This window comes from Bos indicus, chromosome 16 (genome assembly GCF_029378745.1).
Source record: "Bos indicus isolate NIAB-ARS_2022 breed Sahiwal x Tharparkar chromosome 16, NIAB-ARS_B.indTharparkar_mat_pri_1.0, whole genome shotgun sequence".
Classification (NCBI taxonomy): domain Eukaryota; kingdom Metazoa; phylum Chordata; class Mammalia; order Artiodactyla; family Bovidae; genus Bos; species Bos indicus.
This window is the reverse complement of record NC_091775.1, coordinates 76,791,801-76,811,883: the sequence shown is the minus strand read 5'-3', so window position 1 is coordinate 76,811,883 and position 20,083 is coordinate 76,791,801. Positions and strand designations below refer to the sequence as shown.

General features: G+C 40.0%; 1 protein-coding gene across 6 annotated transcripts in view; it reads right to left on the bottom strand.

Moving 5' to 3' along the window:
- The window catches only part of CFHR5 (complement factor H related 5), a 33,430-nt gene that overhangs the window by 7,108 nt on the left and 6,239 nt on the right, over positions 1-20,083 (bottom strand). The window contains exons 4-9 of one of the 6 annotated variants that reach the window (XM_019976570.2): positions 18,525-18,707; positions 11,095-11,271; positions 9,264-9,440; positions 8,012-8,194; positions 7,713-7,892; positions 3,905-4,081 (exon numbers count right to left, since the gene is read on the bottom strand). In XM_019976570.2, the coding sequence (XP_019832129.2) occupies positions 3,905-4,081; positions 7,713-7,892; positions 8,012-8,194; positions 9,264-9,440; positions 11,095-11,271; positions 18,525-18,707 (1,077 nt within the window). The remainder of the gene's footprint in view (positions 1-3,904; positions 4,082-7,712; positions 7,893-8,011; positions 8,195-9,263; positions 9,441-11,094; positions 11,272-18,524; positions 18,708-20,083) is intronic. The other 5 variants (XM_070768699.1, XM_019976571.2, XM_070768698.1 and 2 more) reach the window with 5 other exon arrangements.

Below are 20,083 nucleotides of genomic sequence, written 5' to 3'. Positions count from 1 at the left end.
GGTGGATGTGGTTAGAATGCCTCTGTCTGACTAGGAACTAACTCTTTTTTGATCAGTGGACTTGTTCTTAGGGAAGTACTTTAAATGGTCACTTTAGCGCCGAAGCACTGCGGTCAGAGCCGCAGGCCCACCTCCTGACCAAGACTAGCGGGGGTGCTCTGCTTCAGCGCACCCCACCCCCAGGGCACAGGTCAGAGCTGCAGACCCACTTCCTGACCAAGATTCGCGGGGGTGCTCTGCTTCAGCGAATCCCACCCCAGGGCACAGGTCAGAGCTGCAGACCCACTTCCTGACCAAGACTCGCGCGGTGCCCTGCTTCAGCGCACCCCACCCCTAGGGCACAGGTCAGAGCTGCAAGCCCACCTCCTGACCAAGACTCGCTCGGTGCCCTGCTTCAGCGCATCCCGCCCCAGGGCTCAGGTCAGAGCCTCAGGCCCACCTCCTGACCAAGACTCGCGGGGGTGGCTGCTTCACCATACCCCACCCCAGGGCACAGGTCAGAGCCACAGGGCCACCTCCTGACCAAGACTCACAGGATGCCCTGCTTCAGCGCATCCCACCCCAGGGTACAGGTCAGAGCCGCAGGCCCACCTCCTGACCAAGACTGGCGGCGGTGCTCTGCTTCGGCACATCCCACGCCCAGGGCACAGGTCTGAGTCGCAGGCCCACCTCCTGACCAAGACTCTCGGGGGTGCCTTGCTTCAGCACACACCATACCAGGGCACAGGTCAGAGCCACAGGCCCACCTCCTGACCAAGACTCTCGGGGGTGCTCTACTCCTGCGCATCCCACCCCAGGGTACAGGAGAGAGCCGCAGGCCCACCTCCTGACTAAGACTCTCGGGGGTGCTCTGCTTCAGCGCATCCCACCCAAGGGCATAGGTCAGAGCCACAATCCCACCTCTGAACAAGACTCGCAGGGTGCTCTGCTTCAGCATACCCCGCCCCAGGGCACAGGTCCGAGCCGCAGGCCCACCTCCTGACCAAGACTGGCGGGGGTGCCCTGCTCCAGCTCATCCCGCCCCAGGGCACAGGTCCGAGCCGCAGGCCCACCTCCTGACCAAGACTGGCGGGGGTGCTCTGCTCCAGCGCATCCCGCCCCAGGGCACAGGCTGCTGTCTGGTGGTGCTTCTCTGCAAAAAATTTTTTTTTTTTTTTTACTGCACCATGTAGCTTACAGGATCTTAGTTCCCCAGCCAGGGATTTGAACCTTTGCCCTCAGCAGTGAAAGTGCAGAGTCCTACCCACTTGATCACCAGGGAAGTCCCTAAATTTCTTTACTTTAAAATATGGTATTCTCATCCATTCATCTGCTGATGGGCATCTAGGTTGCTTCCACGTCCTGGCTATTATAAACAGTGCTGCGATAAACACTGGGGTACACGTGTCTCTTTCCCTTCTGGTTTCCTCAGTATGTATGCCCAGCAGTGGGATTGCTGGATCATAAGGCAGTTCTATTTCCAGTTTTTTAAGGAATCTCCACACTGTTCTTCATAGTGGCTGTACTAGTTTGCATTCCCACCAACAGTGTAAGAGGGTTCCCTTTTCTCCACACCCTCTCCAGCATTTATTGCTTGTAGACTTTTGGATCGCAGCCATTCTGACTGGTGTGAAATGGTACCTCATAGTGGTTTTGATTTGCATTTCTCTGATAATGAGTGATGTTGAGCATCTTTTCATGTGTTTGTTAGCTATCTGTATGTCTTCTTTGGAGAAATGTCTAGTTATTTGGCCCATTTTTTGATTGGGTCATTTATTTTTCTGGAGTTGAGCTGTAGGAGTTGCTTGTATATTTTTGAGATTAGTTGTTTCTCAGTTGCTTCATTTGCTATTATTTTCTCCCATTCTGAAGGCTGTCTTTTCACCTTGCTAATAGTTTCCTTTGTTGTGCAGAAGCTTTTAAATTTAATTAGGTCCCATTTGTTTACTTTTGCTTTTATTTCCAATATTCTGGGAGGTGGGTCATAGAGGATCCTGCTGTGATGTATGTCGGAGAGTGTTTTGCCTATGTTCTCCTCTAGGAGTTTTATAGTTCATATACACAATGGAGTATTACTTAGCCATTAAAAAGAATACATTTGAATCAGTTCTAATGAGGTGGATGAAACTGGAGCCTATTATACAGAGTGAAGTAAGCCAGAAAGAAAAACACCAATACAGTATACTAACGCATATATATGGAATTTAGAAAGATGGTAACAATAACCCTGTGTATGAGACAGCAAAAGAGACACTGATGTATAGAACAGTCTTATGGACTCTGTGGGAGAGGGAGAGGGTGGGAAGATTTGGGAGAATGGCATTGAAACATGTATAATATCATGTATGAAACACGTCACCAGTCCAGGTTCGATGCACGATACTGGATGCTTGGGGCTGGTGCACTGGGACGACCCAGAGGGAGGGTATGGGGAGGGAGGAGGGTTCAGGATGGGGAACACATGTATACCTGCGGTGGATTCATTTCGATATTTGGCAAAACTAATACAATCTTGTAAAGTTTAAAAATAAAATAAAATTTTAAAAAAAAAGAAGAAAAAAATGGTATTCTCCTATTTCCCTAAATTTGTATTTTCATCTACTTATTGGTTGCAGGATACTTTTTTCAGACTTCCCACCATTCTTCTTAATTAGAGTAAAATTGGTTAGACAGGTCTGCTTAATCTTTTTAAGAATTAGTTTTACTTAAGGAATCAAGTCTAAGTAAAATATTCTATTTCATTCACTTCCTTCTGCCTTTACTTTTATTATTTCTTTCTCTTCTTAACATCTGGAATGTATGTTTTCCCCTAGCGATATATTTATTTAATGTGTGTGTATATATATATATATATATATATATATATATACACACACAAATTTATTTTTTCCTAAAAAATATGCATTTAAGGCTCTGAATGTCACTATAAATTTTGGTTATTGTGCATCTCATAGGTTTTACAGTATGTTTTATAATTATAATATACTTCTTAGTATTTTAAATACTATTCCATTAGGTTATTTGGAAGTGAATTATTTCACAAAATGAAAGATAGAAGAGGAGGTCAATTTCATTATTAGTTTTAAATATTACTTCTTTGTGGTTATGAAAGTGATCTATACAGTTTTAATACTGGGAATGTAACAGTGAACTATAGCTGGTTAATTTAAGTAAACATTCCACAGGCATATAACAAGTTCCTGAAACTCTCACAACAATATTCACTTCCTAATATAAAAAAAATAAAAATAGGTTGAAAAATAAAATATTTAATAAAAATGATAATTTTTAGTTGTTTTAGACAAATTATAGTTAACTTATCTTCTTTAAATCATTATTTAAATTTAATTATATATTCAAATATTTTTCTCTTTCCCAATTTCTAATGCCATCATACCCAGAAAGTTTTTAAGGTTTTTATTGAATTTGTTACAATATTGCTTCTGTTTTATGTTTTGGTTTCTTGGCCCTGAGACATGTGGGGTCTTAGATCCTGGACCGGGTTAGGAACCCATATTCCCAGCATTGGAAAGCAAAGTCTCAACCACTGCACCACTAGCTAAGTCCCAGCCATTATACTCTTTCGTTAGGAGTTGGTATTCCATCATGTATATTTGATATGATCTCTTTCAAAATGAGTCTTTAAGTGGTAAATTCTCCTGGTTTGTCCTATGTTTCAAATTTTCTTTATTCCATAATCATTAACGAGTATAATATCGGTATATAGAAAAACTGGCCACCAGTTATCTTTTCTAAGCACCTGCCAGGCTCCTCTGTCCATGGTTATGAGCAGTTTCTAACTTTACCTTCCAATTTTATGATTATATATCACAGTGAATAATTTAATTTAAAAGCATGTTAATTTCAAGAGCACTTTTCTGGTGAAGAAGCAAACGATCTACAAAATCTTTCAAACAAATCTTACCTAGGCAGTCTGGTTCAGGGTCCCACTTCCCGTCGATGCAGACTGTCTGTATGTATGTACTCTTCCCAGCACACTTGTAACTTACTCTGGCATTGTGATTAAATTCATACATATGTGAACTTAACTGGCTTCTTGTATAAAACCGTGGTTTTTCACACCTCTTAAGTTGGTTTGTTGCTATTAAAAAAGGAAGATATCCATACACAATAAGACTATTAAACAGAAACTAAGCAATGTTTCAATAAAATATCTGAAATATTTATGATATCATTAAATTATGCTTGATGCATTTAAGTATCATCCTATGAAATTATTCTTCATTTCATTGCATGAGGTAGGCTGTGCTGTCAAAAAAAGTAAAAGAAAGCAAAAAACTATAGCCTGTGTTTGAACGACAAAAGAATGGATCAGAAAGTCTTGGGAAATGAGAGTGCAAGATGGGTTGCTTAGGTCCAGGGGTTTGACTGAAGGTCAGTCCTCATATAGCTACATTCAGCCTAATGCTTTAAGGCAAGAAAAGGTACCCACTAAATCATGCTGAAGAAATATTTTCAAAGCATTCAAGTAATAAAAAGAGGTGATGCACGAATAAGTCTGTAGCAATATCATATTAATAAAGAGAGATAAATCTGGATGTTCCTTGAGGTTCAATTATTCCCACATTTCAGAGGCTTAGCAAAGACCCAGAGTCAGTAAGTCAGAGCATGTGCCGGGGAGAACCTCTCTGATATAACACTTTGTTGTTCAGTCACCAAGTCTTGTCTGACTCTTTTCAACCCCATGGACTGCAGCACGCCAGCCCTCCCCTATGGACCCTCAAAACATGCACTTCCAAAAGGTCTCTTGCTTGTGAGGTGGTTTATAGTATTACACTTCCCCTGCTTTTGTCCACAAATACATAGATTGCTCTGGGACCCTCCTCTTCGTGTGTCAAAGGATGGAATAATGAGACATGGAGAGTTCTGTTTCTTCTCTGCTGATAAGTCCTTTTTCTCCATTAATTCCTACTTCAAATGTACCCCAAGTGATGCTGCTGATTGGAGGTCTGTGTCCCACTTCTACATGATTGGAGACCATAAGCGCATACAGTTTACACCTTCCTGGGGATGGGAGAGAGTTCCTCTCAGTGGGTCATCACGGAGGGCCAGTGACCAGGGGTCTGCCAGACTCAAAGGGGTTTAGCAGCTAACCCTGGGAGTTTTCATCCCCAGGAGTAAGGGGGCCAGTTGATGATCCAAAAGCCAAGGAGATGGGGAAGGAGTGGCCTGGGTGATCTACTTTAGAATCTGAAAGCAGCAACAGAGAATCTGCTAGTCTTTAAAGTTTAAAAGTAAAGACTTTACTATACTGAGATTGCTGGAAATGGAACGAAGGAGGCCAGGATCTGACTCTGTTGGGCTTCCCTAGTGGGTCAGCAGTAAAAAGTCCATCTGCAATGCAGGAGACTTGGGTTCGATCCCTGGGTTGGGAAGATCCCCTGGAGGAGGAAATAGCAACCCACTCTGGTATTCTTGTCTGGGAAATCCCATGGACAGAGGAGACTGGCAGGCTACAGTTCATGGGGTCACAAAAAGTCAGACACTACTGAGCAACTGACTTTGTCAGGAAAAAACTGGCAAATACTTAGGCATTGTAGCTGAAAGTCCAGAGACTGCTGGGATGCAAGGGCATAGAGCAGACAGACCAAAAGGAAGACTTGGAATAAAGCTTATGGCTTCTGTGGAGGAAACATGGAAGCAAGCTAATCTGAAAATCTGGGATAGAGTTAAGGGAATTCGGAAAACAGGAAGAGCAGAGATGAGGCCTGGTCCTGGTCTCTCTTTCTCTAAGAGGAGACTCCAAACACCCCAGAATGTACTATAACTCGGCTGCTGCTGCTGCTGCTAAGCTGCTTCAGTCGTGTCTGACTCTGTGCGACCACACAGATGGCAGCCCACCAGGCTCCCCCATCCCTGGGATTCTCCAGGCAAGAACACTGGAGTGGGTATAACTCAGGCTACATATTTTGGTTCTTATTTTGGGTCCACACAGAGGTATTTTCCAGGCTGATGCAATGAAATAAAAAAAGATCAGATAGTAATTATTTATAGAAATGTTCAGATGCTCAGCTGCGTCCAACCCTTTGCAACCCTAACCCTATGGACTGTAGCCCTCCAGGCTCCTCTGTCCATGGGATTTCCCAGGAAGAATACTGGAGTGGGTTGCCATTTCCTTCTCCAAGGGATCATCCTAACCAAGGGATTGAATTAGCATCTCTTAAGTGATTGGCATGTGAATTCTTTACCACTAGCACCACCTTGGAAGCCTATTTATAGAAATAAAAAAATCCAAATTTATTCTGAGAAATAATATGGGAATTCAGCAAAGTTGCTAAAAATAAAATTGACATAAAAAATTCTGTTATTATCTTGCATATAAAAGTATAATGCTTCAAATATATAAGGTAATAAAAGGTCCTATTTATCAATAAAACCTCAAATAGACTGGTGAAGAAACTTATGCAGAAAATGGTATTAATGAGAAATCTATAAAACATATGTAGAAGCTTAACATAAGATCTGAATGCACAGGTTGATGTATTCAGCTAAAAGGTCAAGTAAAGCTTTACAGACTCCCTATGTCTCTGAGAAATCCTAGACTAACAGCAAGGAGGGTGCAGGGGTGTGATATAAGAAAGAAGGCTAGCACCACACGGACCACACCCTAGAGGAGGAGCCTTTGCAATGCCAACCAAAAGCTATTGCGAACGAGTTACTGACACATAATCTTAAAAAGCTTTAAATCTACGCAAACTGAAGTGGTTACCAAGGCTCTGAATTAGGCACTGGGTCCATGCACATGGGCTCTGCCTTTCTGGTACTTTACAATCTAAACAGGAAGACAGGTGTCTTAGGTACAGGACATGGAATAAACGTTATACAATAAATGTACAGGCAGAGAGCACAGTGGAGAAGCTCTATCATTCTACTGGAGTTTCAGGATGAGACTGTGGGTGGATGAAAATGAACCAGGAAAGGTTTCACAGGGGAGTGAATTTTGAGTTGAGTCTTGAAGATGAATAGTTTCACATGTGATTAAAATGGAGAAAAACATCTCAGGAAAAGAGTAAAGAGGGAGGAGAGGCACCAAGTTTTCAGAAAACGTGGCTTTGAAAGTTTGCAACTGGAAGGTTCGTATGTAGGGACTTATGTACCCTTATATCTATTGGTATATTGCATTGCAGAGTTGCACTTTAAAGTTCTGCCCTAGTTTATGTAAGACAGACAGAAGTGTCCCACTGTACAGATGCGCTGTCCTTTATTCAGCCAATCCTCTTTGCCTCTACCATCTCCCAAGTCCTTGCCTTCCTCCACTCAGTAACTGTTCTTACCTGTCCACACAATGCCAACCCCTGCATGCCAGCTGCACTACTTTTCAAGGTACTCTGTTGTTTTCTTTAAAAAAAGAAAGAAAGCATGGCTTTCCAGAAGCTTAAAAAAGCAATCCGTTTGCATAGCTTCGTTATGTGGTGAAGATGGGATGGAGCAGAAGATAGCTGGAAAAAGAAGTCTGGGATTCATCTAAAGCAGAGGTTGCAAATGTTCTTGATACACAGATACTAAGTGTCTCAGTAACTTTGCACAATATTCGTAGATCAAAGGAAATCCTTAACCATTCAGTTTATTGAGTAATTAAGAGCAAGCAATAAGTGTCTTACATCCTAATAATTTAATATCTGGTGGGCACCAGCATGTGCTGGTATAAATATATTTACTGATTTTAAAAAGTTATAAACAATCAAACATAAAGTGGAGAAACATATACTCACCAACACACTTAGGAAGCTCGGTCCATATTCCATCAATACATGTAATTGTAGTATTTCCAATCATTGTATATGCATTTCTGCAACTTAACACCACTGAAACTCCATGTCGATAGGGAGGGACAGAGGGCTGGCTATAGCCATTCTCAAGCTGAGGCATAAATCCACATGCTTTCCCTGGTTCTAAGAAAATGTCATGAAAAATATGCTTTACCTTTAAAATATTTTATCCTTTTACATATGTATTTATACATACAGACAAAGTAGAAGTACTGTCCTGTTTAAGCATGAATATTATTTACCAACACACGTGGGCAGAGCTGTCCATTCTCCATCCATACACTGTATTTTCTTAGGCCCCTTCATTACAAAATTAGGGTTGCAATCACATTCCACCATTTCACTGTGTTCGTATTTTTCTTGTTTTCTGTGTTTCGTTTTTCCATTGGGCAGTTGAGGAGGCTGACCACAGGATCGCACTTGCCCTAACACAAAATAAACTGTCTAAATGATGCTTAAATAGTCTTAAATACTGCAAATCACGGAGTTCCGATTTTGTTTGATCTAGAACTAAGTTACATTTATACTATGTTCTTATTTTTTTCAGGTTTGTTTTAAGTGTTTGTGCTGCTGTTTAGTTGCTAAGTCATGTCTGACTCTTTGCAACCCCGTGACTGTAGCTCGCCAGGCTCCTATGTCCATCAGATTCCCCAGGCAGGAATACTGGAGTGGGTTGTCATTTCCGTCTCCAGGGGAATCCTCCTGACCCAGAGACCAACCCCACGTCTCCTGCTTGGCAGGAGGATTCTTTACCACTGAGCCACCTGGAAGCCCAGGTGTTTATAAATATTATGTCATAAAGTGTATGTGTGTATCATACCACATACTTGATATTTATTTGTGTAACAGCCTGGTTCTATAATAAATAACTTGCAATATATTGGTATTTGAGGACAACCAGGATATTTGGATATAGAAAGAATATAAGATTATAGTAAAAACTATTGCTAGTTTGAAGAAATGTAATTAGATATTTTATAAATGTAAGTAAATGTCCTTATTTATTATATAGGGATTCTGAAGAATTTAGAAGTAAAATCTCACTGTTTATCATTTATTTTAAATTACGTCACAAAAATTTAGCACAGCACACTGTGCAAAATGTAACATTTATATATCTAGATGATCAGTATATGTGTTCATTATGCATCTTTCTTCTTTAATTTATTCAGAATTATTCTTACTAAAAACTCAAAATTTGAGAAAGAGAATAGCCAATACCCTATACTAAGGAGAAAAAACACTAGCACTTCTTAATCTCAGCTACAATATTTTGATCTTTAAAATCCCTTTATATATTTCAAAACACGAGGTAGAATTACCCCTTGACAAAAATAATTTAAACAAGCTATGAGCTCAGTTACTGGTCTATCGCCCCTCCTCCTTCTGCATTTTTTGTAGTTTGTCAGATTATAAATACAAGAGCCAATAAAATGCATAGATTTAATATAAAAATCTAATTCCTATTTCATCAATCCTAAAATAAACATTGACCTTTGCATGTTGGAAAATTAGGTGACCATCCGAATTGGTAGCATTGAACTGAATCCGGCCCAACTCTTTTAAGTCTTTGTCTGCAGGAAAATTTCAGCACATCTCCAACTTTGTATTTTTCTTGCTTTGGATAAGCATCTACGTTTGCTTCTAAAAACGGAAGCTGACATTCTGTTTCTAAAAGTAGAATTAGAGTAAATGAATACATGTGAAATAATCATTGCAAAAATGAAGTTAACATTTTCTATGTAAAAATAAGATTTAGAGAGCTTCACATACAGAGCAGCATATATTCTTGCCTTTTAAATATGTGTTGGAAAAACTAGTCAGTTGAGCATCCAGGTAAAATTTTGTAGAAGAGTCTATGCCAAAGCCTTTGACTGTGTGAATCACAATAAACTGTGGAAAATTCTGAAAGAGATGGGAATACCAGACCACCTGATCTGCCTCTTGAGAAATCTGTATGCAGGTCAGGAAGCAACAGTTAGAACTGGACATGGAACAACAGACTGGTTCCAAAGAGGAAAAGGAGTACATCAAGTCTATATACTGTCACCCTGCTTATTTAACTTATATGCAGAGTACATCATGAGAAACACTGGACTGGAAGAAACACAAGCTGGAATCAATATTGCCGGGAGAAATACCAATAACCTCAGATATGCAGATGACACCACCCTTATGGCAGAAAGTGAAGAGGAACTCAAAAGCCTCTTGATGAAGGTGAAAGTGGAAAGTGAAAAAGTTGGCTTAAACCTCAACATTCAGAAAATGAAGATCATGGCATCTGGTCCCATCACTTCATGGCAAATAGATGGGGAAACAGTGGAAACAGTATCAGACATTATTTTTCTGGGCTCCAAAATCACTGCAGATGGTGACTGCAGCCATGAAATTAAAAGATGCTTACTCCTTGGAAGGAAAGTTATGACCAACCTAGACAGCATATTCAAAAGCAGAGACATTACTTTGCCAACAAAGGTTCGTCTAGTCAAGGCTATGGTTTTTCCTGTGGTCATGTATGGATGTGAGAGTTGGACTGTGAAGAAGGCTGAGCGCCGAAGAATTGATGCTTTTGAACTGTGGTGTTGGAGAAGACTCTTGAGAGTCCCTTGGAGTGCAAGGAGATCCAACCAGTCTATTCTAAAGGAGATCAGCCCTGGGATTTCTTTGGAAGGAATGATGCTAAAGCTGAAACTCCAGTACTTTGGCCACCTCAGCCAAAGAGTTGACTCGTTGGAAAAGACTCTGATGCTGGGAGGGATTGGGGGCAGAAGGAGAAGGGGACGACAGAGGATGAGATGGCTGGATGGCATCACTGACTCAATGGACGTGAGTCTGAGTGAACTCCGGGAGTTGGTGATGGACAGGGAGGCCTGGCGTGCTGCGATTCATGGGGTCGCAAAGAGTCGGACCCGACTGAGCGACTGATCTGATCTGATATTGAAATTCATATGTGAAAATATAAACAACAATCAAGTCAAAATAAGCACTCTCAATAAATCAGGCACACATCAAAAAAGTACAGTGGAATATCTTCTAATTAAATAATCTCAGAAATATTATCTAATCTACCCAGTTTCGTGTTTTGTTATTGGCAGTTTAATGGAATTCTCCATTACATTCCAGTCCATGGAATTCTCCAGGCCAGAATACTGTAGTGGGTAGCCTTCCCTTTTAGATCTTCCCAACCCAGGGATCAAACCCAGGTCTCCCACATTGTGGGCAGATTCTTTACCAGCTGAGCTATCAGGGAAACTCTTTCTAGAAAGCCTATTGAAAAGAAACCTATCCATCATTGTTTTTATTTTCCAGATAAGCAAGTACTTACCACGGCATATGGGCAAATGGGACCAGCCGTCTTCACCACACACTATGGAGCCTGTGGTGTGTCCATCTTGGTTTTTATACCCGGGGTCGCATTCGTAGTTCAGCATGTCATTGAGCTGAAACCACGTGAAATCCATCTTGACTCTGGCATTCACTAATACTGGCCTCTCACAGGACTCTGGGGCAAATTAAAAATCAAAATTTTATTTCTACTTCCAAGCACACAACAAGCCAACACTGACCTTTAATGATCATTGCTGCTGCTACTGCTGCTGAGTCACTTCAGTCGTGTCCGACTCTGTGCGACCCCATAGACGGTAGCCCACTAGGCTCCTCCGTGCCTGGGATTCTCCAGGCAAGAACACTGGAGTGGGTTGCCATTTCCTTCTCCAATGCATGAAAGTGAAAAGTGAAAGTGAAGTCGCTCAGTCGTGCCCAACTCTTAGCGACCCCAGGGACTGCAGCCTACCAGGCTTCTCCGTCCATGGGATTTTCCAGGCAAGAGTACTGGAGTGGATTCTGATAAATAAATGACCTTATAGAAAACATCAGTAATAATAATTTAATAAAAATTGGTTTTAGTTACATTTTCCTTATATATTTCTGGGTAAGTTTTTGTTTAAAATATATATTATATATTTTATATTATATTATGTATTATATAATATATTATATATAAATAATATATAGTGATTATAATATATTACACATTATTATATATTATAATAAATTCTATTATATAATATTATATATTATATAGTAAATATATATATATATATATATATATATATATATATATATAGGCTTCCCTGGTGGTGCTAGTGGTAAAGAACCTGCCTGCTGATATTGGTGGAGAAGGCAATGGCACCCCACTCCAGTACTCTTGCCTGGAAAATCCCATGGACAGAGGAGCCTGGAAGGCTGCAGTCCATGGGGTGGCTGAGGGTCGACACAACTGGGCGACTTCACTTTCACTTTTCACTTTCACGCATTGGAGAAGGAGATGGCAACCCACTCCAATGTTCTTGCCTGGAGAATCCCAGGGACGGGGTAGCCTGGTGGGCTGCCGTCTATGGGATCACACAGAGTCGGACATGACTGAAGCGACTTAGCAGCAGCAGCAGCAGCTGATATTGGAGACTGAGACGTGGGTTTGACTCCTGGGGCAGGAAGATCCCCTGGAAGAGGGCATAGCAACCCACTCCAGTATTCTTGCCTGGAGAATCCCATAGACAAAGGTACCTTGTAGGCTACATTCCCTAGGGTCCCAAAGAGTTGGATATAACTGAAACGACTTAGCACATACATATCTAGTTCTATCAGCCTTAGAAAGCATCACTACAAACAAAACTAGTGGAGGTGATAGAATTCCAGTTGAGCTATTTCAAATCCTGAAAGATGATGCTGTGAAAGTGCTGCACTCAGTATGCCAGCAAATTTGGAAAACTCAGCAGTGGCCACAGGACTGGAAAAGGGCAGTTTTCATTCCAATCCCAAAGAAAGGCAATGCCAAAGAATGCTCAAACTACCGCACAATTGCACTCATCTCACACGCTAGGAAAGTAATGCTCAAAATTCTCCAAGCCAGGCTTCAGCAATATGTGAACTGTGAACTTCCTGAGGTTCAAGCTGGTTTTTGTTTTTTTTTTTTAATTTTATTTTATTTTTAAACTTTACAATATTGTATTAGTTTTGCCAAATATCGAAATGAATCTGCCACAGGTATACATGTGCTCCCCATCCTGAACCCTCCTCTCTCCTCCCTCCCCATACCATCCCCCTGGGTCGTCCCAGTGCACTAGCCCCAAGCATCCAGTATCGTGCATCGAACCTGGACTGGCATCTCGTTTCATACATGATATTTTACATGTTTCAATGCCATTCTCCCAAATCTTCCCACCCTCTCCCTCTCCCACAGAGTCCATAGACTGTTCTATACATCAGTGTCTCTTTTGCTGTCTCGTACACAGGGTTATTGTTACCATCTTTCTAAATTCCATATATATGCGTTAGTATACTGTATTGGTGTTTTTCCTTCTGGCTTACTTCACTCTGTATAATAGGCTCCAGTTTCATCCACCTCATTAGAACTGATTCAAATGTATTCTTTTTAATGGCTGAGTAATACTCCATTGTGTATATGTACCATGGCTTTCTTATCCATTCATCTGCTGATGGACATCTAGGTTGCTTCCATGTCCTGGCTATTATAAACATTGCTGTGATGAACATTGGGGTACACGTGTCTCTTTCCCTTCTGGTTTCCTCAGTGTGTATGCCCAGCAGTGGGATTGCTGGATCATAAGGCAGTTCTATTTCCAGTTTTTTAGGGAATCTCCACACTGTTCTCCATAGTGGCTGTACTAGTTTGCATTCCCACCAACAGTGTAAGAGGGTTCCCTTTTCTCCACACCCTCTCCAGCATTTATTATTTGTAGACTTTTGGATCGCAGCCATTCTGACTGGTGTGAAATGGTACCTCATAGTGGTTTTGATTTGCATTTCTCTGATAATGAGTGATGTTGAGCATCTTTTCATGTGTTTGTTAGCCATCTGTATGTCTTCTTTGGAGAAATGTCTATTTAGTTCTTTGGCCCATTTTTTGATTGGGTCATTTATTTTTCTGGAGTTGAGCTGTATCTCAATAGATGCAGAGAAAGCCTTTGACAAAATTCAACATCCATTTATGATAAAAACTCTCCAGAAAGCAGGAATAGAAGGAACATACCTCAACATAATAAAAGCTATATATGACAAACCCACAGCAAACATTATCCTCAATGGTGAAAAATTGAAAGCATTTCCTCTAAAGTCAGGAACAGGACAAGGGTGCCCACTTTCACCATTACTATTCAACATAGTTTTGGAAGTTTTGGCCACAGCAATCTGAGCAGAAAAAGAAATAAAAGGAATCCAAAATGGAAAAGAAGAAGTAAAACTCTCACTATTTGCAGATGACATGATCCTCTACATAGAAAACCCTAAAGACTCCACCAGAAAATTACTAAAACTAATCAATGAATATAGTAAAGTTGCAGGATATAAAATCAACACACAGAAATCCCTTGCATTCCTATACACTAATAATGAGAAAACAGAGAAATTAAGGAAACAATTCCATTCACCATTGCAACGGAAAGAATAAAATACTTAGGAATATATCTACCTAGAGAAACTAAAGACCTATATATAAAAAACTATAAAACACTGGTGAAAGAAATCAAAGAGGACACTGATAGATGGAGAAATATACCATGTTCATGGATTGGAAGAATCAATATAGTGAAAATGAGTATACTACCCAAAGCAATTTATAGATTCAATGCAATCCCTATCAAGCTACCAACAGTATTCTTCACAGAGCTAGAACAAATAATTTCACAATTTGTATGGAAGTACAAAAAACCTCGAATAGCCAAAGCAATCTTGAGAAAGAAGAATGGAACTGGAGGAATCAACCTACCTGACTTCAGGCTCTACTACAAAGCCACAGTTATCAAGACAGTATGGTACTGGCACAAAGACAGAAATATAGATCAATGGAACAAAATAGAAAGCCCAGAGATAAATCCACGCACATATGGACACCTTATCTTTGACAAAGGAGGCAAGAAGATACAATGGATTAAAGACAATCTCTTTAACAAGTGGTGCTGGGAAATCTGGTCAACCACTTGTAAAAGAATGAAACTAGAACACTTTCTAACACCATACACAAAAATAAACTCAAAATGGATTAAAGATCTCAACGTAAGACCAGAAACTATAAAACTCCTAGAGGAGAACATAGGCAAAACACTCTCTGACATACATCACAGCAGGATCCTCTATGACCCACCTCCCAGAATATTGGAAATAAAAGCAAAAATAAACAAATGGGACCTAATTAACCTTAAAACCTTCTGCACATCAAAGGAAACTATTAGCAAGGTGAAAAGACAGCCTTCAGAATGGGAGAAAATAATAGCAAATGAAGCAACTGACAAACAACTAATCTCAAAAATATTCAAGCTGTTTTTAGAAAAGGCAGAGGAACCAGAGATCAAATTGCCAACATCCGCTGGATCATGGAAAAAGCAAGAGAGTTCCAGAAAAACATCTACTTCTGCTTTATTGACTATGCCAAAGCCTTTGACTGTGTGGATCACAATAAACTGTGGAAAATTCTGAAAGAGATGGGAACACCAGACCACCTGATCTGCCTCTTGAGAAATCTGTATGCAGGTCAGGAAGCAACAGTTAGAACTGGACATGGAACAACAGACTGGTTCCAAATAGGAAAAGGAGTTTGTCAAGGCTGTATATCGTCACCCTGTTTTTTTAACTTATATGCAGAGTACATCATGAGAAACGCTGGACTGGAAGAAACACAAGCTGGAATCAAGATTGCTGGGGGAAATATCAATAACCTCAGATATGCAGATGAAACCACCCTTATGGCAGAAAGTGAAGAGGAACTAAAAAGCCTCTTGATGAAATGAAGGTGGGGAGTGAAAAAGTTGGCTTAAAGCTCAACATTCAGAAAACAAAGATCATGGCATCCTGTCCCATCACTTCATGGCAAATAGATGGGGAAACAGTGGAAACAGTGTCATTTTTCTGGGCTCCAAAATCACTGCAGATGTTGACTGCAGCCATGAAATTAAAAGATGCTTACTCCTTGGAAGGAAAGTTATGACCAACCTAGATAGCATATTCAAAAGCAGAGACATTAATTTGCCAACAAAGGTTCATCTAGTCAAGGCTATGGTTTTTCCAGTGGTCATGTATGGATGTGAGAGTTGGACTGTGAAGAAAGCTGAGCGCCGAAGAATTGATGCTTTTGAACTGTGGTGTTGAGAAGACTCTTGAGAGTCCCTTGGACTGCAAGGAGATCCAACCAGTCCATTCTGAAGGAGATCAGCCCTGGGATTTCTTTTGAAGGAATGATGCTGAAGCTGAAACTCCAGTACTTTGGCCACCTCATGCGAAGAGTTGACTCATTGGAAAAGACTCTGATGCTGGGAGGGATTGAGGACCGGAGGAGAAGGGGATGACAGAGGATGAGATGGCTGGATGGCATTACTGATTCAATAGATGTGAGTCTGAGTGAACTCCAGGAGTTGGTGATGGACAGGGAGGCCTGGCGTGCTGCGATTCATGGGGTCACAAAGAGTCAGACATGACTGAGCTGAACTGAATGGATCAGGTATAGTATATATTCTAATGAAAGTGTAAGTGAAGTCTCTCAGTCTTGTCTGGCTCTTTGCGGCCCCATGGACTGTAGCCCACCAGGCTCCTCTGTCCATGGGATTTTTCAGGCAAGTGTACTGGAGTGGGTTTCTCTTTCCTTCTCCAGAGAATCTTCCCAACCCAGGGATCGAACCAGGGTCTCCCACATTGTCGGCAGATGCTTTACCGTTTGAGCTACCACGGAAGTCCATAGGAAAGGAACCTCAAAATTATTAGACCAGTTCTTATATGGTAATTGGCATACTGATCTCTTCTGCCTCAGGAGAGAGAGGAAGGTCCCTAGGTTTTTACTACTCTGGAATGTTAGCAAATAACCCTAGAGAGAAGTCCCTAAATCTTGCTGGAGGTACACATTGCTTCTAACTTCCAAGGTGTCTTTGCTGTTTAATCATCCTTTACCCAAGTCTGCCAGTGGTCTTTGTTCAGAAAGCCTGGACCACCCGAGATGTGCAAGTGTTCCTGGGAAACTGTCTTCTAATGCCACATTCTAATGAACTTACTGAAGTAGAAAAAGCTTGTAGAGGAATGTAAGCAGTGTAAATTCAGAAAATTATTACAAAAGCAACACACCTCTATAATTACCCTCCAGGTGAAGAATTATTAGTCACATTTACAAAGTCTTCTATGACCCCTTCCAATCACTAGCCCACTTTCCTGACTTCAAACACCTTGAAATAATTTCACCTAATAAATTTGAAACTTCATGTAATTTTTTTTAACTTCATTTTTTACATTTACTAGCATCAGTGTCGTTTTTGTGATTAGCTCGTTTATTCCATTATTTTATTGCTTTAATGTATTCAATTTTGAAAAGTTAAGTATGCATTTAAAGAAGAGGAGCAGCTAGTGGTAACTTGTTCTTCTGATATAATTACTAAAAAGTAAAAACTGTATTTACGTACACATTCCTTTCTTAATTATCAAATTATCTAAAAATCACTTACATAAATAAGTAAAAAATGGTCCCTGTGTTGTCTGCTTCTTTATCCCTGGCTGATTACTCACAAAGACAGCTGGCACCAAATGCAAATTTTTACGCATCCAGTTGCTTAAAATAAATTTCATATTTATTTTATAAAAATATAAGAATAATATAAGCATATTTTCATCATTTGGAGAGCTCCTCTGCCTAAGAGAAGTTAAAGTTTTAGTCACTCAGTCTTGTCTGACTCTTTGCAAATCCATGGACTGTAGCCCATCAGGCTCCTCTGTCCATGAGACTTCCCAGGCAAGAATTCTGGAGTGGGTTGCTATTTCCTTCTCCAGGAGTTCTTCCTGACCCAGGGATTAAACTCAGGTCTCCTGCACTGCAGGCAGATTCTTTACCATGTAAGCCACCAAGGAAGTCCTATGTAATTTCAAATTCTACCAAATTTAAGGTTTTTTCCTATGCCTGTTAACTTGATTATAGAGTACTGATGTTTCATTTTTTATCCCTAAGAGAAACTGTAAAAATCCGAAATCCATTGTTAGTGTAAGTTTCCTAGAAACCAGAACCTGAAACCTATCCATACCTCTCAAATATTCACAAATTACAAATATTTCTAGACCTGTTCCTTCTCTGAGCATCAGATCATGGACTGAAAAGAGCTGAGTATTAGTGTCCTTGGATCACTACACCATGGATGAAGCTTATTCCTCGGACTCACGACTTGTATTACAAGGAATAAGAAATCAACTACAGGAGACTGAGAATTTGAAGATGGCGAAGGATAAATGTACAAAGATCTCAGTCTCAAATAAATTCAGCTTTGCCTGAAGCTCTGTAATGGCGTAGAACATGGCAACCCACTCCAGTAGTTTTGCCTGGATAATCCCGGGGACAGAGGAGCCTGATGGGCTATAGCACATAGGGTTGCAAAGAGTTGGAGATGACTGAGGATGCAGGCACAAAGCTTTGTAAATCTAATTAGATTTTTTTTTCCATTTTCAAAATAATGGCATTTATTCTAGGGGAAAAAAAATAGACTTAAGAGAAGGATTATCTCCTTTGGAGACATGGAAAAACATAACCAAAGAAGTTAAATCAATGTGGTATAGAAGTATTCCTGTATTTTATCAATATATTTTTAAAAAATGAGTTTGACATCATTTTACATGGTGCCATCTAATCTCTGAAGAAGCAAAAAAAAAAAGGTTGAAGTAAACTTCCATGTTGTGGGTTCAGAAAGATGCATAGTAAAGTATAAAATTACTTACTAATACAAGTGGGTTGACTTGACCATCCACCTTGCAAACACTGAACTGTCCCTGACGTTTTTCCATCTGCTGTTGTATATCCTGGTTTACACTTATATTGTGTTTCTTTATTCACAGAATAAGCATATTCTGACTCAGACAAAAACCCATTGGCAACTACAATATCTGTTTTTAAACATTTTTCTGAAAAAAAAGGAAAATATAAAAAATTTATTAAAATTTTTCATAATAAATCAATGAAAGAAAAAGAAAAACATAAGCCTCCTTTCAGGAAAACCACAGCCTAGAATTATTCTTGCAATCCACATTGTTAGTTTATTAAATCCTCAAAGAAAATATTTTAGGAAACTATATAAAATATTTTACATAGAATAAGGCACATTAAAAATAAGTGTGTTGCTCTAGAAAAAGTGAGGAAAGAACTCTGGCTGGAGAGTTTTGTTATGCCCAAGAGAAATCCAATTCAGTTATTTAATAATTTCCTATAAAGAATTATGAATGATTTGCAACAAATTGAGCCCTTTGCTTAAGTTTCTACACTGGTTTGGATTTCCTGAGAGTTTGCTGTACTCAAACGGAGTTGTCAGGTTTTGAAATTCAATTCTTGGACTTTGGTTGCCATCACCCCATCAAATGGGTTGCAAAAACATTTGTACCATAAGTGAACGTTTGGAACATACGAACATTTGTACATATGGGACATTTGTACCATAAGCTTATACAATGTGAGCCCTGTTCGGTCACTGGACATTTCAGATATGATGTCAATAGATTTGTTCTTTTATTTTATGTTTTTGGCAAATATTGGTCATGTTTAAGCCCTCTGTAATTGTAAGAAACCATGGCCTCACTGTTTACGGAAACACTGTTGTCATTCAAGCTGTTTTAGAGTCTGTTTCCTAAAAGATTAAATATTGAAGATGTGGAATGATTTTGATAGCATAATTGCTTCTTTTAAAAGCATACCAGAAGACTCCACTTCCTGTAAGATGAAGTAGCTGATGTCAGCATTTCTTCCCACTGGTTAAAAAGCTAGAAAACTGGACAAAACGCATTTCCAGGAAACTGGAAACGACAGTGCAGGTCCGTGATGATCAAGAGAAGGGAGATAAACAAAGCCCAAACCCCAAAGCACATCACTGTGAGCGTCCCAGCTCCCAGGGAGGAGAAGCCAGGCAGAGTCCTGCGGTTTCTCTGAGATGAGAAGAGGGCGATGAGGGTTTTGGAGGCCTTGGCAGCTAGAATTTATAGGGCTGACAAAGAATTGGCGCTATGATGAGAAAGAGCTAGAGAAGTTTTTATGCCTCCTTGAATACACCGTGCAGGCATAGAGTTACGATAGGAAACTGGAAAGAAAATTATTATAGATTTCATATAATAGAAAGATGATTATAAATTATTATTATGATTCCAGAGGTCTGGAAGATGCTGCCATGTTATAGAGTTTCCAAATGAATTGTTTTCCAGATTTTAAATCAGTGACAGACATAACTCTCACAAGTACAAAATTTTTAAAACCTAGAAATTGTTTATTGAATCAAGCATGTGAATTTAATACG